General features: G+C 37.6%; 1 protein-coding gene across 1 annotated transcript in view; it reads right to left on the reverse strand.

Moving 5' to 3' along the window:
- OXCT1 (3-oxoacid CoA-transferase 1) overlaps window positions 1-16,891 on the reverse strand; it is a 90,371-nt gene that overhangs the window by 41,560 nt on the left and 31,920 nt on the right. The window contains exon 8 of the mRNA XM_054810405.1: window positions 295-402. Coding sequence (XP_054666380.1) covers window positions 295-402 — 108 coding nt within the window. The remainder of the gene's footprint in view (window positions 1-294; window positions 403-16,891) is intronic.

A 16,891-nucleotide genomic window follows, 5' to 3' on the forward strand; every position in this document is an offset into this window, starting at 1 on the left:
TCCATCAAATCTGCAACTGTGTTAAAGCCATCCAGAATAAAAGGCTGTTGCTCTAACTTATTCAGGGACTGAACCAGAGAGGCTGAGGTACAAGAAACAAGGAGCAATTCTCAGGCCCCCACCTCACTACTACCTACCTAAGTACCTGCCAAAACTCCAGTACTTAGCAAAATTTGACTGGTCTTTCTCACACTGTTTTCCCAATGCTAAGACTTGCTGGCTAGAGTAAAAACCCTGTAAATTCTAAAATACACCCCAAGCTGTATGTTGGGACCAAGAAGTTCAGCTGCTTACTTCGATTCTCTTCTCAAACTTCTCTCCTTGTATCAGACGATCAACATAGATTTTGGGTACATGAATGTCTTCTGGGGCAAATGCTCCTATATCAACAATTTCTTCCACCTACACAGAGAAAAGGTAAAGTGAAAATATTTACAAAAAAGCATTCAATGAGAGATTTTATTAGTAAGGAAGTTTCAAATATTAAATATACAGCAGATCAAATCAAGAAAAATAAGGAATGGGACAAAATACATATACTACTTAAAATAGGCTATTTTAGATGCTTAGCTTTCCTCTTCTTCCAAAGTATATTTCTACACACAAATTGAAAGTAGTTTATGTTTTAACAGCCCATTTTGTACCACCACCTTGAAGAAATATAGCATGTGCAGTTACATCAGAGTTGTTTGTACCTACAAATAACTTCCATCCAAACAGAAGGAAATAATATGCTGGTAAGAAAATGTCAGAATACAAAGCAGAAGTATGTATTTTAAGGATACAAACATAGAAGCTGGCTTGAAGTTCTAGAAGTCTCTACAGTTAGTGAAACCGAGATTCAGCACAAAATGGCACTGATCCACGCATAGTACATTTGAAATGTCACCTATTTGGAGCACTACAGACAACAAGGTTTTCCTTCCTTCTATGCCTGAGTTCAGGGTGGTCTAGCTGGAAACTCTGCTACGGCCAGATGCCTGCAGCAAAGACCCTCAGCCATGTCTGGTGCCTTCCCTTACAGTTCTCAGGTGCAGAAAGCATGTCTCACTCTGCTGCAAAACAGACACTACTGCTAGGGCTGTACTTGCATCTCATCACAGAGAAAATGTATAATGCTACCACAGAGAAAATGTATAATGTTAAAGCAACAGGTCAAAGATAACTTCTGAAATGACCTACTTGAAAAGAAATAAGTTTCCAAACTGCTTTATCACCAGGAACTAGTTAAACTTTCAGGAATGTCCAAAGTCTAAGAACCCCAAAACAAGACCCAGGGTATGACATACCAGTAGGGGTACATCACTTAGCAGCCATCACCAGTGAAGCAACATTAGAGAGCTTAAAATTCAATTTGACATCTTAGTGTTACTGCACAATGTAATCAATAATAAAATCTATAGCATATCTGATAGACAATTACCTTCCCACTGTGCCTTGCAGTGTGACAATAAACAAACAAATCCACCCTAAAAGCAGCAGAGGCAGATGAAAATTAACAAACTAGAAGACCACAGGATCGGTTTCAGGTGATCCCTAAAAAAAACACTGCAGTAGAGACAAAAGTTGTGAAGTCTGTAAGGCAAATCTGGTAAGGAAGTGGCAATAACAGCCAAAGCAACACCAGCCCCAGTGCTCATGGAGAGCAGAATCACACATCCAGAAAGTCCTTACCCACAAGATAAGGAGAGACAATCAAATCAATAAAGATTCAGACTATTGTATTCACAAAAAAACAGTGCAATCACATCCATGCCCTATCTCACTTGAAGTTTATTATTCTATACGTGAATTTTAAAATATGGAGACCAAGCCAAACATAGGGTAGAATGAAAAAATCCTGAAGCACACAGCTGAAGCACATTGCACTCTTGGTGCAGTGACTACTACCAGAACACGCTCAAAAGGAGGGAGAAGCAGGAGACTAGACTTTTCAATGAAGCTATATGCAAGCAGATGATCTGCTACCAGCAGAATTCCCAAATTCACCTTTTCTAATTAAATTTGTCTTCACTTACCAGGTCGAAAATTACATCTGGGGAATACTAATTATTACTGATTTGAACCTTCTGAAAGAACTACATTTATTTGCTGCAGTAGCTGAGATTATGAAACAATAATCTTTGCTGGCACAATTCAACCAGCTTCCACAGAATTACGCTGTCAGAAAACTTGACACGCTGTATCTCCACCCCCATAAAATAAAAAATTTATCCAACAATAAATTATTAGATTTTGTTATTAATCACCCCATTCCCTTAATTGGTTAGTATTTTGTCTCTTTGGAAACAGCAGTCAGCATGATAGCTTTTCCTCACAAGAGCCATCAACATAACATTTATTATTTCCATGTATTATCCTAAATGAATGTAACACGTTATATTTTGTCCTAAGGATTTCAAATGAGCCTAAGAATCCCAGCAGACTGGAACACCTGTGTGTTCACAGGCAGTCCGCCACTATTCTTACTGGTGTTTCACAATTTCCGTGTTCTAACATTATAACTAGAAATCAAATGTAATTAAGTATGTTGAAACATCCATATAGCAATAAAATGGAATTTTGAAAAGGGATTAAAAATTTGCATATAATGACTGTGAGAATACGTATCATCCAGTTCTACAAGTGAAATTAATCAGCGTGTTTATATGAAAAAGAAGGAATTCGCGCAGGGGAAGTACAAATGTCATCTGATTGCTCCAACTCTCTCTCCCAACTCTGCTCACAGGGAACTAGATGATACTCCAGCTGAGACTGTAGATGGGTTGCCAGCAGCCTCCATCAGTATTGCCAGCACTGCTACCACAGATGAAGCTTTGCCAACAAAAGTGAAACAGGGAAATCTGATGGCTATGGGAATCACCAATTTAACTTTCTGTTACCACTGCAAGACACAACCCAATCATTTTTCTAAATAAGAATGATAATGCAAAAATAAATAGTTCCATAGCTGGGCAAACTCACTTCCCTTTCAAGTTTCATATTCCTTTATGAGTCTTTTATGTAACACATCCACAGCCTAAGCCTCAATGAGACATGCAGGAGAGCATTCATATTAATAATGAAAAGGATGTGTGTGAGTTTTCTTCCTGTTATGCTCTTCCTCTTATCTATGCTTCTGTTCTTTCTTCTCTCCACCTACCTTGCCTCAGGCTTTATTTTGTCATGTACAGAAGAATCACTGTGAACATCAAAAATCATTATATAGCATCCCACCCAAAAGACACAAAGTCTGGCAAAGCATAAAGAGGGAAGTAATCAGGTCAGACCACCTCCTGCCCTTTTTTTAAATTAGCAAATCAAAATACTCTTTTACCATTTAGATTGCCTTGATCGTATGTGTTCATTTTCAATCTTAACTTCATCAACGTGCTAGAAGATAGAAAACGTTTATGTCTTTGCTACACAGGTAAAGCTAAAGAGTAACTTCAGGAGACCATACGGGCTTTCCCTCTTCCAGGAAGGTTCTGATGTATGATTCAAAGATCCGTTCATTGTTTCAAGAGTTTCACAGTATTGGTTTTCTTCCTGGATGTAAATGTTCTTGCAAATCTTGTCTGATTGCTGACAATGGGAGCAGAATGAATAAATTCAATCATTTCTGAATACTGGTTTATCTGCAAGTACACCCAGAACATAAAAGCTGTTCTCCGCTATGAATCAGAAGAGCCTTCTGCCATTCCTTTTCGTATCCGCACTCATAGAATCAATGGTCATTCGTTTCACAGTATCACTTCCTTCTGTAATTTACATCTACTTTTCCCTTTTTAAAGTAGTTTCATTTATTTTTGCTTATGGAAATTCAGCTACTCTTCTACGGTTTTATCTCCGAATTTCTGAAGTCTACCAGAGAGAGGGAAAGGGAACGTCAAAGGTTATGGACTTCCAGTAAGAAAGATAAAGAGCTCCAGTTCTTGACCAAAAACTGGCAAGGAAATTACAATGACACAACTATTCATGCCAAAACACTTGAAAATAAGAAGGCCGTTCCTTTGAGTACGTACCTTTCAACCTTGCTTCTGCAGCCTAATTAGGTCCTTTATGATACGTTAAATGTTTTCACCTGTTTTAGTTTTAAATCTCAGTTTTCATAAAACTAAACTGTAACCAGAAATGACAATATAATTCCTTATTATAGGAAAAAAAAAATCGAAAACGTGCATGGGTGGGTGGCTGAGAAAAAGACTGGGGAAGAGAGTGAGGTTAACAAAATCTATGCATTTTTAAGTAGCTTATTTTAACACTGGCTTTATTAAATCTCTCTATCACTACCTTAATTATCCTAGCACACCTCAGTTCTTCAAACTGAAATAATCAAAAACCCAGCAGAACACAACTAGAAAAAAACATTACAACTGGTCAAATGTCCAAAACCACAGAAGAATGAAATGACATTTAGCCTCTTAGATTCTCAAGACCAAATCATCAGAGCACTTCTTCAGTACACTGCTGGAAGAGTTGGATGTCACTGCAAAATTAATTGTAACATTTATAAAATATTAAGAAGGTAAAAAAAACCAACACCCACAATAAGGGCTATGAGGAAAAGTTGTATGTGTCTGGTTCACTCAAGATCACAGAAATTGTAATCAACCATTCTCCACAGCTAATGACAAACAAGAAAAAAAATAGTCTTAATTTTAATTGTTTAGACTGAATTTCACGAAAAGCTTTGATATTGTAAATGAGTGGAACACATTCTGAAAACGGGTCACTGGAAATTAAGAACACACCATACGAACTTACTGGGCTACAGGAAAGGGCAAAGCAGGTTAATATTTACTCAGTTCTGCCTGCATGCAGGCAGATGAAAAGAAGATCTGAGTTCAGTTCTGTCCTTTTCTGACTCTAAGATCAGCCAGACCATGAAATTTCTACTCCTGCCCAATTCCTACGGCAATGAAATGACAGTCAGTCAATAGCCATCCTGAAGAACAGACTTCTACAACAAATTCAAAAAGCAAACAACTACCAACTAGTCTGATAAAGGCACATCTTGGTCAATAATCTCCACGTTATGCTCACATCAAACTTGGAATAAATATCTTCATAAGCATATTGAGGGGCAGGGGAATAGTAAAGATCTGTAAAGTTCAGATTTATTAGAGAACCTTTGGCTTAATGAAACACATCTGGGTTACACTGAAAGTCCATTCAGGCCAGTAACCATTTTTCTTGGCAAAGAACAGGAGCTTAAAAGACAGCATGGTACACCTGGTTATATTCTCCCAGCTTCTAGCAATGTGCAGTTCAACAATGTCCTCAGTCAGAGGCTGGACATAGACCACCTTGCTTCCTAGCTTCTGATGGACCATGAACTTGTCTAATAGTTTTCTTGGAACCCAAAAGACTCTATCATTGTATTTCTACAATTTAACTAGTATGAAAAACATTTCTCATTATCTCTTGTAATTTCACTGTGTGCTTCCTTCTCTTTGCAATACAGGAATAGCACGCAGCTGTTCTTTATTTGCCTGTTCCATACCAATGAAGATCCTATGTACATTTATATTTTTTCCTGGTTTCTAGTACACTGTTACCCTCCGTGAACAGCACAGAGAAAAACAGTGAGGTGTGTTGCCAGTATGTCATATCTGATCATTAAGGAAGCAAAGCTGACATAAATCTCCTAGGTTTGTTTGTCTCCAGGTTTTTTGTCATGTGGCTGCAGATCCTCATAAACTAGAAGCCCCTGCTATTATACACATTTCACATTTTTTTTCCCCCCTTTGCTCTAAATCTCAATTACCTCCCCTTCTAGTTGCCTCAGGCTTAATCTCTTCTCTCGCACTTCTCCACAGCTGATGCCTGTTTCCTTCAACTGTCCCTTTCTGTTCCATGAATTTAACTTCTTCCTCCGTGCTGTACTGCTGACAGCAAAGAAGAAAACAGACTGCACTAAATTACCTGCTCTAAGTACTTGTACACAACTGCAAAGAAAAGAGGAAGCATACTTGATAATCTGCAAAAGCTGCGTGTAAAGCTGTGTGCATGCATGAAAGAATATGAAAAATTTAACTACTAGCCTCTGAAAAAGTTCTACCATATTCTAAGTCAGAAGATACTGACATTTCTCAAAGGAATAATCCTTAAAAAAAAAAAAAAAACAAAAACAAACCAAAAAACCCCACAAAACCCCATATTGTCAGAACTATGTAATTTTGACTTTTTATTTTTCTTATAGCTGGGCAGTTTTACCCAAAATAAGAACTTGCTTAGGCAGACTCACTTAAACCACAGAAGAAGTGATTTTATAAAAGAGTAGCTACTTCAACAATAAATGCCTGATATCAACTGTGCCTACAGATACTCACTGTAAAAATCTATTCTGTAAATATAAACTGAAACTTCTGGGTTTTTCCTCAAGATGTTTGCAAAGTAGACAATGAAGAAAAAAGCAGTCTGCTAACTATTATTGGTTACTGAAGCTGCTCCATTAAATTGATGGAATTGCTTGTTTTACAATTTGCACAAATAGGTCTACATAATTCTGTATGCATCAAAAAGCAAAAGTGATAAATGATAGCTGTTTTCTTGACTCCTTAAATTAATTCATTTTAATTTTATGCTATTTTTCTACTGTAAAATTACCTGAATTAACTGTATGAGAGATTACTTTAAGATTCAGCAATCTACCAGTCCCAGTATTACCAACCAACCCTCCTGCAGCAGGCATACCCAAGGAGTGATTCCTTCCTAAACTCTTTTTAAAATCTGGTTGTTTTGATATAAGCCATCACAGAGTCACAGAGTGGTAGGGGTTGGAAGGGACCTCTGGAGATCATCTAGTCCAAACCCCCTGCTAAAGCAGGATCACCTACAGCAGGGTGCACAGAATCACGTCCAGGCAGGTTTTGAATATCTCCAGAGAAGGAGACTCCACAACCTCTCTGGGCAGCCTGTCCCAGTGCTCGGTCACCCTCAAAGTGAAGAAGTTTTTCCTCACGTTCAGATGGAACTTCCTGTGTTCCAGTTCATGCCCATTGCCCCTTGTCCTGTCACAGGGCACCACTGAGAAGAGTCTGGCCCCTTCCTCTGGACACCCACCCTTTAGATATTTATAAGAGTTCACCAGATCCCCTCTCAGTCTTCTCTTCTCCAAGCTAAACAGGAGGGGTTTTTGCCTCTAATGGCAAAAGAACCTGCTAAACCTGTACTAGGTACCTCTGCTGAATGGTAACTAACCACACCCCAAATCCTTCCACTCCAGAACAGAATAGATACTAACAATATTAACTATACTGGAATGGTATCATTTAGCATTTTTGCAAACAAAATGTACGTTGCTTTAAATACATTATTTCTGTACTTCATTGCTTATTTTCGAAATACATTAGATTGAAAGTCTTTGATTAGAAGGTAAAAATAAGTAACTGACATTTTTTATTAAAATTATTCACATATTATCAAGAAGACTCAAAACCTAAAAAAAGAAAAAAATTCACATTAGTCTCAGCAAAAGATTTTGTTTTCTTACTCATATCAGAGAAATGAAAAATGAAAAGAGATTGAATGAAATCTCAACTCCTATGCATTCAAAGAAATGTAACTTAGAGTTCAGGAGATAAATTTAAGCTTTACTTTCAAAAATGAACTAAGAAGAATTTAAGTGCTGAAGGGAGAAGTAGAAATGTAAAGAGAAAAAAAAAAATCAGAAATGTAATTGCACCATCCAAGAAGGAATTCTTTCTATTTTCCAGGCTATGCAAGTCCAACTAAGCCACCTCAAAGAGTACCTCAAACTAAGGATGAGAGCAGAGCATGCTAAGTAGGAGACATATAGGAAGTTAATCAGGATAAAACAATATATTAGCAGCTATTTTGTAACAAATTATGTTGCTGATTGTGTCTGGTAAGGAAAAGAAACCCCACAGGTATTTATTTCAATAAAGGTGACGAAAAGACACATAATCTCAAAATGGCACTTTATGTGCACACATGTATTAGTTATCCTCCTTATTTCAGACGTTCATTATAGACAGTGGTAGTTTACAAAGATTTCTGAAAAGTACTTTACATGCTACCACTTTCTTTGACAACAAGGGGTCAGTGTTGTCCATTTCACCTTCAAAATCATAGCAGATATCCCAAAACCTCAAAATATTCAACATCAATAAAAGAAGAAAGAAAATAACTGATGTTAGTATGTTATGGAGCTTAAACACTTTCAACAGATTAATCAGAAACCACAGAAATGTGGGTATCCAGAGATTGTAAGCAACAAATTTTAAGCAAAAACAATTTTTTCTTATACTTAATCATTATCCTTCCTGAAAGCTGCCTAGGAAGAAGAGCAGTAGGCATGCATGGAAATAAAAACCAAGAATAAAGTGCTTCATAGAATCAAAAATATTATTTGACACTGAAGCTGACGGAAATGTGTTAAATCAGTCCTTCACACCATAAAAGTTTCTGCGTATCACAGACTAATGAGAAAATTCCGATTTCTTTCCCTCTAGTAACAATGAAATATTGTCTTTAGCACATCTGATATTCAAAGTATGACTTCTAATCTCCTGATTGTACCAAGTTTTCTATTCTGTCTCTGTATTTATTAATCAGGCAGAATAACCACTGAAGCACATCAAGCCAATACCAATTGGCTTAAAATTCCCAACAGAACTCTTACAGAACTTAATCTTTTATATAAAGTCTTTGTTTTTTTAACCCTTCCCTCCCCAGTCCCCTCAAAATAGAAATACAGTAATGATAGGTTTCTTTGCTGTCTCTTATTCCTTTGAATTGTTGAAAGAATTCAGCACTCTCAGAAACCTTCGCATTCATTTAGCAATTTTTGTTCTTCTTGTGTCTGAAAGTCTAGACAATGTCTTGAAGTGGGTGGTTGGGTGGCCAACTTCATACAACTCATCTGGTTCTCTCCTTTCCCATAAGCCTCCCAGCAGATGTCTAAATCAGATACATTTGGTTAGTATATGTTTCAACCATGATGGAATCTGATGGAACCCATCACAAACAGCAATTAATTTCTACTGGTATGATGGCTCAATATAGTCCCTTAATTCTGAATTTCTTAAAATCTCAAATTAGTTCTGATTTTGAATGAATGAAGCACATCTACCATCACCTTTCTGTAAAATTTAAGACAAAAAAATGTAAAAATAGCTTTTCTGAATGCATGAACACCAGAAGACTCTGAGTGCATGCACAGCTCAGGAAAATCAAGGGATAGTCTACTTCAGTGTGCATGGGGAAACAGGAGTCTTTTCTAATTGCTGGTGGCAAAGACAAACACAAAGCACAAATGCCTTACAGGAGGTGACAAAATACCACAGCACCAAGAACGTGCTGCTGTCCAAGCTAGGAAGTCTTGTTTCTCAGCTGGCCTCATCTCAAGATGTTACAAAAGCTACAAGACTTTTCCAAATACACAATTAAAAAACCTCAAACGAATAAAACCCCCCAAAACCACAACAGCACAAACAAACATAAACAAAGATGCATAAGAACTCTCGTGAGACATCAGTACAACTTCCATCGGCCTGGAAATCAAACAGGTAAAAATTTTGGTGGAAAAATGCAAGTGTCTATTTGGAAGGTACTGTGGGAAAAAATTGGTACCTGAAACTATTTTTACTGAGAAAATTAGTTTAACTAAAAAAACCTGACTGCTAGATGTGTTTGCACCCTCATTTGCAGCTCTTGATGCTCATAGTGTTTGAGAAAGTCAGCACTTTGCGAGCCTGTGGGGCACAAGTGCTCATTAGCACAGTGCTTACACAGCCAATTGGCTACATACCTCCTTCCTTTTGATCAGGAATATATCCCAGCTCTCTTCTTTGCTTTTCCCTGCTTCTTTCAACAAGAAGAAAAAACTGATATAATACATTTGACTTATGCCAAAGGTCAACAAAAAAAATAAATGTGTCTGGTTTTCTATAATAAAAACCCAAAACACCTGTTTAAACATTAAGTTGTTTTAAGATTTGTTTAGCTATTGCTTTCTTCAGCTTAATCACAAGCGGCAAACTAAGGAACTTAGTATCTAATTCATGGGAATATCAACGGGAGAGCATTTCCACACAGTGGACTTCAGGAGCACAGGTTTTCTATGGTTTCTATTTTTGGAAAAAAATGGAAGACTAGACGACTTTCAAATAAGCACCAGGAAACTGTTTAGGAGACAGAAATAGAAAACTATTTCATGGTCCTCATCCATTCTTTTCCCATCCTCTGCAGCCTGAAAAATCAGCACAATCTGAAGTCAAGACACTCTTGGTATCTCAATCCTTTACTTCTCTTTAAATCCTCACTTTCTTCACTGAATAATTCCATTCTATAGCATTTGCAGGGAAGGATGTTGCAAGAGAAGACTACAATCTGAGCTAGAGATTCAATCAATTACTCCAAAATTCTCACTGCAGCAATAGTTAGAAGGCTGCAGCTTTTCAAATCTCAGTATTCTGACCACCTGAAAAATGCATGTTTCATGTTAGTAGGAAATTACTCACATTGTGAACTTTTTGTAAGATTTTCAGTTTGAATGTCAAATCTTTCTCATTTTGTACTAGATATCTCCATCAGAGATGTTAATAGCACAGAAAACAAATTATTGCTTTAAGACAAATAAATAGAAGTATATATACATACAAATTTCTTGAATCATGCCTAAAAATCTCTCTGCACAATTTTTTCAATGATATAATCATGTCTGATTTAAAATACAAAGATTGATAAATCATTGATTGATTGATTACGGGGCATAAGAATAATCATTAATTTATTGTATATATTAGTGCATACAATGAAAGGTTAAATCTAGAGTATTTTAAATCCTATTAATTTTCAAATTCTCACGATACAGGACATGAGTACTGTTAATGAAATATACTACAAATGCACAGTATATCAGGCTTTCTACAAATTATTATGAAAAGAACCCTAAAGTTAGCTTTAGGAGCAGAGGCTTTCCATCAGTTTCCCCAGCACACTGACTTCCTGGCAATCTACAGTATCTACTGATCAACCATGGACTTGCTTTAGCTTTTTCTTTTTGAATGTCATATTTGTTCTTAACATATGTAACAAGGATAAAAGGATTTTTTTTCATTTAAGATTATATTCACATCTGCAATGAACTTCTGAAGCTGAACGCTGAGAAAGCTCATGATACTCATTCAAGAAAGTATCAGTTTAGAATGGAATAAAATATGAGAGACAGATAGAAGAAAAACAAATTCAAATCTTCCAGCCAATGTTGTGTGTAGGTAAAACTATCTGAACAGCAGTCAGCACTAATTTGATCTGCAATGAATTTTAACCACTTAACATTCACTACTCCAGTAATGAAGCACCAAATCTGAACCCACATAATTAGAGGTTATATATAAAGAAAAGCATCTGTAGGGAAAAAGAAAAAAGAAACACTACCAAAAAAACCACAAAAACCCACAAGCAAACAAAAAACCACCACAAAGCCACATAGCTAAATTAACTATTAAAGAAGTTTATTTCCCTGAAAATCAGAAGCTTGTTAACTAAATGTAAAAAGAACTACCTTATGAACTCCCTTCTAGCCCAGTTTATTCCAGTGCTTCTCAAATCATCATAAGGTGGTCTGCACAACAGCTATAAAAATGTTTTGGTTTTCTGTTCTGTCTTTTAACACACACATGCACACACAAAAGCAAGGAATCAAATACAATGAAGGGAAATAAAAACACCAAAAGAGCATTCAAGTCTGGGGGTGGGCTTCTTTTTGGCAAACTAAAATTATTGTGGCAATGGTGTGCAAATGTTTCTAGGAGCTGCTTTATCAAGTCAGCACTAGTAGTCCCTGGGTTTTAATTCCAATCCTCCAACTTGCTCTTTAACTTTCTACGACTGGTGCCATAATAGCCACCAAACTGCTTTTTGACACTGCTGAATACTGAATATGCTGAACAATGCTGAATGTGAATGTGAAGCAGAAAAGGCATTAAATACTTCAGCCTTCTTTGTACTCTGCATTAGTAATTTTACTCTCTTCATTAAGCAGTGAAGTATCAACATCCTTGGTCTGCTAGCCCACTATGTATGTACTCTTAAAAATATTTCTTGCTGTTTTCAAGTCTTCTTTATTTTGTACTGGGCTGGAGATTTCTGAGTTTGCTCCTATGGGATTAAGTTTTTCTGTTTGTCTGAGTTTTGTGATGCTTAGCCTCAGGTATCTGACCTTTGTCTCACTTTCTGTCATTTTTCTTTCCTGGTTTTGAGATGGCAATGATTGCGATCAAGGTCAAATTCCTACTGCTATTCCAATGATTTCTCCATGCTGGAAAAGTTAAAGGAAAGACTGTGTTAAGAGCTTGAGAATAACTTAATTTCTTCTTAGCCTCCCAAAGGCTTCATCTATCAGGCATTCCTGATATTTTGCCATTTTCCCTTCTATGCTTCCTAAGGGTAGTGAGCTTGCATTTCATAGTTACTCTCCCACAAGCATTCACTCAAATCTTTTATCTAAGGTTCCTTTGGGAAAGGATATTGTAATGTCTATACTCTATAATTGGCTTATCTAAATTCAGATCCACAAGCATTCCTGATTCAGAATTTAGCCAAAACCCAGGCATGTAAATCCGATCATGCAGTCAAAAGCCGTGACTAACCACCTAGATGTTTAAGATGCAAAGACTTCCATACTTACACCAATCACATATATTTTTATATATATATATTACATACATGTTTTGCATATATTAGAGTAATACATTAAGGCAACTAGAATTCTACTGTCCTTGTGCCAAAAGCTGCAGGTAAGGTGGCAGGACTAAGCAGCTCAGTGTACATCCTGTGCCAAATGGGATTCTCAAACAAAACATTCCACCACTGCAGATCCTTGGGATGCTCCCTCAGCAATGTCATCCCCTGAGCGCACACAGGAGTCATCACTGAGCAATTAAACAATATTGAGAAAGGCTATAGCAACGCAACAGCTCAGTGGTTACAGCATTTGCACAGAACAACCTCAATTCTGCATCCTTCTTGGCCTCAAATCCTCACCTGTGGTTTCCCAGAAACACATCCTTATGCAAAGTCTGTGCTCATCCTAAATCCAGAACCGCCTCCTGTACCAGGGTTCAGTTTCGAGTTCCACAGTTGGGGCATCCAGGTAAAAAAAAAGATTCTTTTAGATTACTTTTCCACTTTACAATTGTACTTATGGGCTTTTTACAGTGAACTGTCACTGTGCAAAAACCTCGAAGAAGTCCTCAGAACAGAGTTAAGCATCTGAGGAAAGTTTTGCCATTGTTGAAGCACTTGGACAGACATCAAAAACAAAGGTTCATTTTCCAGTTTCTTCAATAAAACACAATGCCATGATTTAGCACAGATAACAAGATACAAATAGCTTATTTCAGTCTGTTTCTGTCCCCTAGTGCAGCACAGTTCATTGTACCTGAGATAATGGCGCTTACTGACGTGGCTGTGTTGTTACTAGGCAACCAGAGATAAAATGCAGGGTTTAATGATTTTTATTTAATGCATTTTTATGAGAAAGTATGCTCTCTTTTTTTCCTCCCCTGATATTATTTGAGGTGGAAATGCTGTTTACACACGCAGATATATTTAGCCATCCTCTGCGATGTGAACAAGAAAATTATTCAAACTGGATATTCAAACAGCCAGTCAATAAATATTTCTAAACATATTGACTATTAACACTATCAAATATTTCCATCATGGCAGTGGCTGAGATCTCAAACCACTTCACCAGGGACGAGTACTCAGTATGTCTCACAGCAGAGAATAACAATGGCAAGAAAACAGACAACAGCTTAGGGATGTTTCGGGCTGTTATGGATGTTTATCTACTCCTCATGGCAGAGGGCAAGAGCCCAAGCCTGTATCACCCTTCACCTCTCCCGTGCTGTCATGACACCCACACCTGAAAAGGCCACACCATGTTTTCTCCTGTGACTTTGGGTTGCCTGGACTCTCTCCAAAAAAGAGGTGTCATCACCAAAAGCTGTCCCTCCTGGTGGGACTCTGCTCACAGGAGCCTCTACAGGGAGATGCACATCTTAGGAAGTGTCCTAATATCACAGCCCTTGCCCTAGCAATCTAGGCATACATCCAGGAGGCCTCCCTGTAACTCCGAGCTGCTGCACATTTCATTTCCCATCACACAGTTCAACGAGTCTGTTGAGGGGCCTGACAGCAGTGCCGCCTGCTGAGTTAAGCAGACATGTTCTTCATTCAACAGAGTGTTGGAAATATTACCACATTATACAACCACACAAGCCCTCAAGTTTCTTCACATGCCAAGCCCTTCCTCTGCACCTTTACAAGGGCTGGTGACTCACATATAACCTGTGACCACTGAGTTCCTTTTAGATCAGCTGACTTCCTGACTCCCATCTTTGCAATAGGAGCAGGAAAGTGTTTATAGATCTGAAAATCAACTGAAAGCCTCAGGCTGAGTGTGTGCTTGATGGCTCGTGTCCAAACAAAGCTATAGCTCTGACTGCATACTTAGGTGCTGCAAGTTTTGCAAGATGAAGTGAGAAACAGATGAACAGAGAGCTTTTTTTTAAAATGCAACACTGTAGAACAACTAAAAAACACACTCTTGCACCATTTTGCTTTCACATAAAGCCAAACTAAGTAACGTTAACTAACTACTGCGAATACTGCATTATTTAACATAATGCAAAGGTTACTTTCCAAATTACAGGAATCGTGCAATTCAGTTGCAAACTTCTTTTTTGACCCTTAATACTGGTCATCTTTCAATTAAAGTAGAAATTCCACTGGACTCAGCACAGTTGGATCTTTACAGACAGTTATCTGTGCCTCAGCATACTTCCTTATCATGAATGTTAGCAGGTTCTACTTTCTATCATGCATGTAATGGTCCAAAATATTTGTGCAGGTCAGTAAATGCCTCTTGCATTTCATTAGAAGTTTACAATCTATGTATTTCTGATCCCAAAAAGGGTACTGAACAGCTGCTTTTGACCATTTGCTTCATCAAAATAAACAAGGCTGAGGGTCGGACACTAATTTGAAATTTGTTCTAGGGGAATTTTAAAAATCAGTAACTCTCCACAGTGTCACAGACATAACTGGTAACAGTACAGCTTGACATCCTGCTCCTTCAGAAGCCTTTCTATGCACAGCCAGTCTCAGTCCCCACAACACAGGAGAGTTTTTTAGCAAGCCATAGCTATCAGTTCGTGGGTTTGTGAGGTGGGGTTTTATTTGTCTCTACTTTTATCCTCCACATCCGCAAATGCTGCCAAGTTCTCCCACCTCTGAATTGTTACAAAAATTGTCTGTCCGTACTTCAGCTAAGAAAGTGAAAAATGCCACACCAACTTAAACTAGAGAACAGCAGCTTTAATACATTACAGAAAAAAGTGTCTTTTACTGTGTATGCATGTCAGGAGATTTCACAGCTCCTTGGGTTAAATTAGAAGGACAGGTTAACAAATACAATTGATTCCCAGTGAACTTCCCACTTTCACCAAGTTCACAAATAGCTTGAGATTGGATTTTCAGTAGTTTATATCTTCCTTGGTATGGATCTTACTATGTCAAGTGCCCTTCCGTATTTTTATCAATGATCAGAAACTAAAATAAATCTGGGGAAAGACTAGTGAAATAATAAATCCTAAGAAGGAAGTGGCAGTACCAGACACAACAGGTAAACTGGGTCCACTCAAATATAACACATTTCATAACAAAACACAAAGTTAAACATCTGTGATCAAGAAATAAATACCTGCCACACTTACAGAATGCATGTTGGAAAACACTGATTACACTTTTCCTGAAGTATGCCAGAAACAGATCAACAAGGTGTAAGCAACTAACGCTGTAGGACTCCCTGTGTAATGATCAGCAAAGAGTGCAGGTATGCAAACAAAGAAGCAGCAGGACCAAAGAGTAACTCTACCTTTCAGCTGACATTAGTGGCAGCAGTGTTACAACGCTGAAGACACTCTACTTTTAGCCACATTTGTAAAGTTTCAGAAAAAAACAGAGTGAGAAGGAAACGGACATAAAAAAGATATGAGAGCTGAAGAAAATGTTTTACAGTTAGAATCATTAAGAAATCAATCTGTTCATCATATCAACAGCACTGAGAAGTCACTCAGTGGGAAGGAAATGCCAGCTTCAGAAAGGTTTTTAATCTAGCAGAAGAGAGTAAAAGCACTGGATGGAACCTAAAGCCAAACTAATTACAGTAAAAAGACATATTTATACCAGTGAGGGTGATTAACCACTGGTACAAACAGAAGGATGGGAAGGATGGGTTTTCCATCTCCTGTTTTGTTTGCATCAAGGTAGGATAACTTTCTGATTAAACCTATCTTCCAAAATTCAAGTTATACTCTGACTGAACGTACTTACTGAGCTTAATAGTGACATAAGTGAATGGCCCAGCACCCATCTTTCTAACGTAAAGTTTAACAAATGAAGTTCTGTTCCTGAAAAACAGATTGCTTGTAAAGGACTGGATAAAACTAGATGTATACAAATAAACAGAAAAGGGAAAGAAATAACCCATCAGAGTAGCTACGAGGAACAACAACTCTCTTTGTGTATTTATAGCATTCATTTTAAAGGAAAAATTTCAGGAACACAAAAATCAGAAACAAAGAGGAATATGCCTCTAATTTTCGCTAGTTACCTGCCTCAGCGTGGCGCTTTGTGCTAGACAAGCAGATGTTGGCAGCATAAGTCTGATTGCATAATCGGTACAAAGATCCATGTTCAAAATTGGGATGGGAACGCCAGACTAAGAAACTACAATCCTGCAAAACCCAATTAATCACTGCATGACTCTGAAGACAAGTCTGACCTGTAGCTAGTTTGATGGAAAGGAGCTGGGATGGCTTCAAATCCCTACTTCTAGGACTGTCTGCTTAAATTAAGTTAAATGGTCAGT

This window comes from Grus americana, chromosome Z (assembly GCF_028858705.1).
Source record: "Grus americana isolate bGruAme1 chromosome Z, bGruAme1.mat, whole genome shotgun sequence".
Taxonomy (NCBI): Eukaryota; Metazoa; Chordata; class Aves; order Gruiformes; family Gruidae; genus Grus; species Grus americana.